This window comes from Parus major, chromosome 3, assembly GCF_001522545.3.
Source record: "Parus major isolate Abel chromosome 3, Parus_major1.1, whole genome shotgun sequence".
Lineage (NCBI taxonomy): Eukaryota > Metazoa > Chordata > Aves > Passeriformes > Paridae > Parus > Parus major.
In genome coordinates this window covers 7,823,704-7,825,860 of record NC_031770.1, presented here as the reverse complement: position 1 = coordinate 7,825,860, position 2,157 = coordinate 7,823,704, and the positions used below count along the sequence as shown (strand labels likewise).

The window sequence follows — 2,157 nt, the reverse complement described above, 5'->3', positions numbered from 1 at the left end:
TGTGCTGCTGATATGATGCACTTCATGTCAAAAAGTCAAACACACCTTTGAGTTTCTTTGGTTTTTGTTCTTTTTTTTTTTAAATATAAAAATCATCTCTTCCAAAACAAAAAGTGCAAACTGAAATTACAATCAGCGTATTTTTGACAGTGCAGTAGAACATTAAATTTATAAATATAAATTATGACTGAGTATTTAGCAATATTTAGAATTTTACATAAAATTAATACAGTAAACAGCAATTAAATAAAAAAGACACCCATGGTTGTTTTTTTTTTTTTTTTTTGAGAAGCTTCCATCATAAATTCATTATCAGTCCAAAATCATTCAAAATCAGTTTTGCAACTGCCAAACAGTGCATGTGCTATTGGCAAAAGTTGCTTGAGTTGCAAGAATTAGCACCAGTTTCTCATCTCTCAAGTTCTGCTTCCAAGATTTCTCCCCAGGTATCAACGTCCATTGGATACATACTTTTCTCTGGCAAGCTGAATTGTGAAGGAATGTTACTGTATTTCCCACTAAGCCATTCTTGCTTCACTTTGCTTTTCCAGTAGTTTCTCAACAATGTAATCTGGTGGAAAAACATATATTCAGATCTCGGAAAGGAACCAATTTAAACTGCATTCAATAGAACTAAGTTTAGCACTAGAAGAGTACTGCTAGAAAAAGGATTTGAAATGTGCCTTTAGATATCTATACATTAAGCCCAGGAAGGGGCTGAGAAGCAGAGTATGCTCCACTTCCAACTTTTCTGTTCCTGCCTCAGTTTTTTGGTGGTTAAGATTAAAACCCCAAACCAGGAATTCATCTTACTCCTTAAAAGAGGCACCTTTTACTTTCTGTTTAGGTTGTGACCTTTATCTTTTGTTTGGAGGCTAGCTGAATTCTTCTTTTCTGCCAGCCTTCTAGGGCAAGAAAATGCAGACTTATGTGTTTGTTTCTTCTATTTCAAATCCCCTCCAGATAAAACAATCAGTGCAGGGAGTTCTGAAAATTGCTGTAGAAAGATCTACACACTGAAAGGGTAACCACTATCTGCTCATGGCTGTGCAGTAACTTTACTGAAATGTCAGAGTGCAGTGGCTGCTTTTATTTCTTTTGCTGCTGCTGCTCTCTTTCCACCCCTCCAGTATCCCCCTGCTCTCAAATGCAGCAGCTAAAATAAGGTGGGAGATTACCCTCTAGCTGGCCCAGAGTAACCTGTGGAACCAGCTATCTAGTCTACCTGATCAGGTCCTGATCTACCTCAGCTTCCAGCCTGGATTCAACAGTGAGAGATCATTCAGCATGTTCTGGACCTGAACCTGCTGCAAACTCCTCAGAACAGCCGTGTGGGGGGAGATTTTCTAAACAGTTTATAAAGGCTCCTCCTTTCCTTTCCTATTCCCCGTTACTTTTCCCCCTGGATGTGTGTCACTTGAGGTGTATTGAGAGAGCGCTATCCAGCTTTTCAGGAAGTCATTCCTAACCAGATCTATTTCCACAAAATACCACCGGAGAGCACACACTGCCTGGCGGGGTTCTGTTATCTTCTCCCTGCCAGCCCTATCTGCGGGAGCGTGGGCTTTGTCCCACGCTAGGACTTGTGTATGATGAAGGTCAGCGCTGAGGCCGTGCGGGGAAGCAGGAGGACTAATGCCGAGCCGGACAGGTTCTGTCCCGGGTAGGAAAAGGGACAGCCTTGCTTTATCTCTCAGTGTATTTTACCAGATGTCCGTCTGCCGGGGATGCTCTACCGAGCCACGCTGTCACCGCAGCCGGTCCCCTCACAGCCCTAGGATGGGTGCGACGCGCCGATGTCATTTCCTTACACATTTCTATTGGCCCTCCTAGCAGCTATGTCACTGCCGGTGTTGTGCAGCTGGAGGTGGATTTACCTTCCAGGAGTAGCCGTTCCCCCGGTCGTTGTCGATCTCCCGCTGGCAGACGGCGCGCACGGCCAGGCAGTGGTGCCGCCACAGCCGCTCGTTGCCCTCGATGGCGCGGTGCCAGCCCTTGCACGTCACGGACGCGTGGCACAAGCTCTCCACATCCAGCCCGCTGAAAATCCGGGAGCTGATCTCGGGAGGAAGGGCGGACACGAAGTCACCCGCTCCTCCTCTCCCCGCCTCGGCGCTGTCCCTGCCGGCAGCGCGCCCCGCGTCCATGCCCGCGGCC

At 46.5% G+C, this 2,157-nt stretch overlaps 1 protein-coding gene across 1 annotated transcript; it reads right to left on the bottom strand.

The window, feature by feature from the left end:
- Positions 1-268: 268 nt before the first annotated feature.
- Positions 269-2,151, bottom strand: FBXO48 (F-box protein 48). Its single transcript, XM_015620407.3, has 2 exons — positions 1,878-2,151; positions 269-571 (listed from the first exon to the last, which is right to left on the bottom strand). Exons 1-2 carry the CDS (start codon positions 2,145-2,147, stop codon positions 410-412), a joined length of 432 nt encoding a protein of 143 aa, XP_015475893.2. The 5' UTR covers positions 2,148-2,151; the 3' UTR covers positions 269-409.
- Between the last annotated feature and the right edge of the window lie 6 nt (positions 2,152-2,157).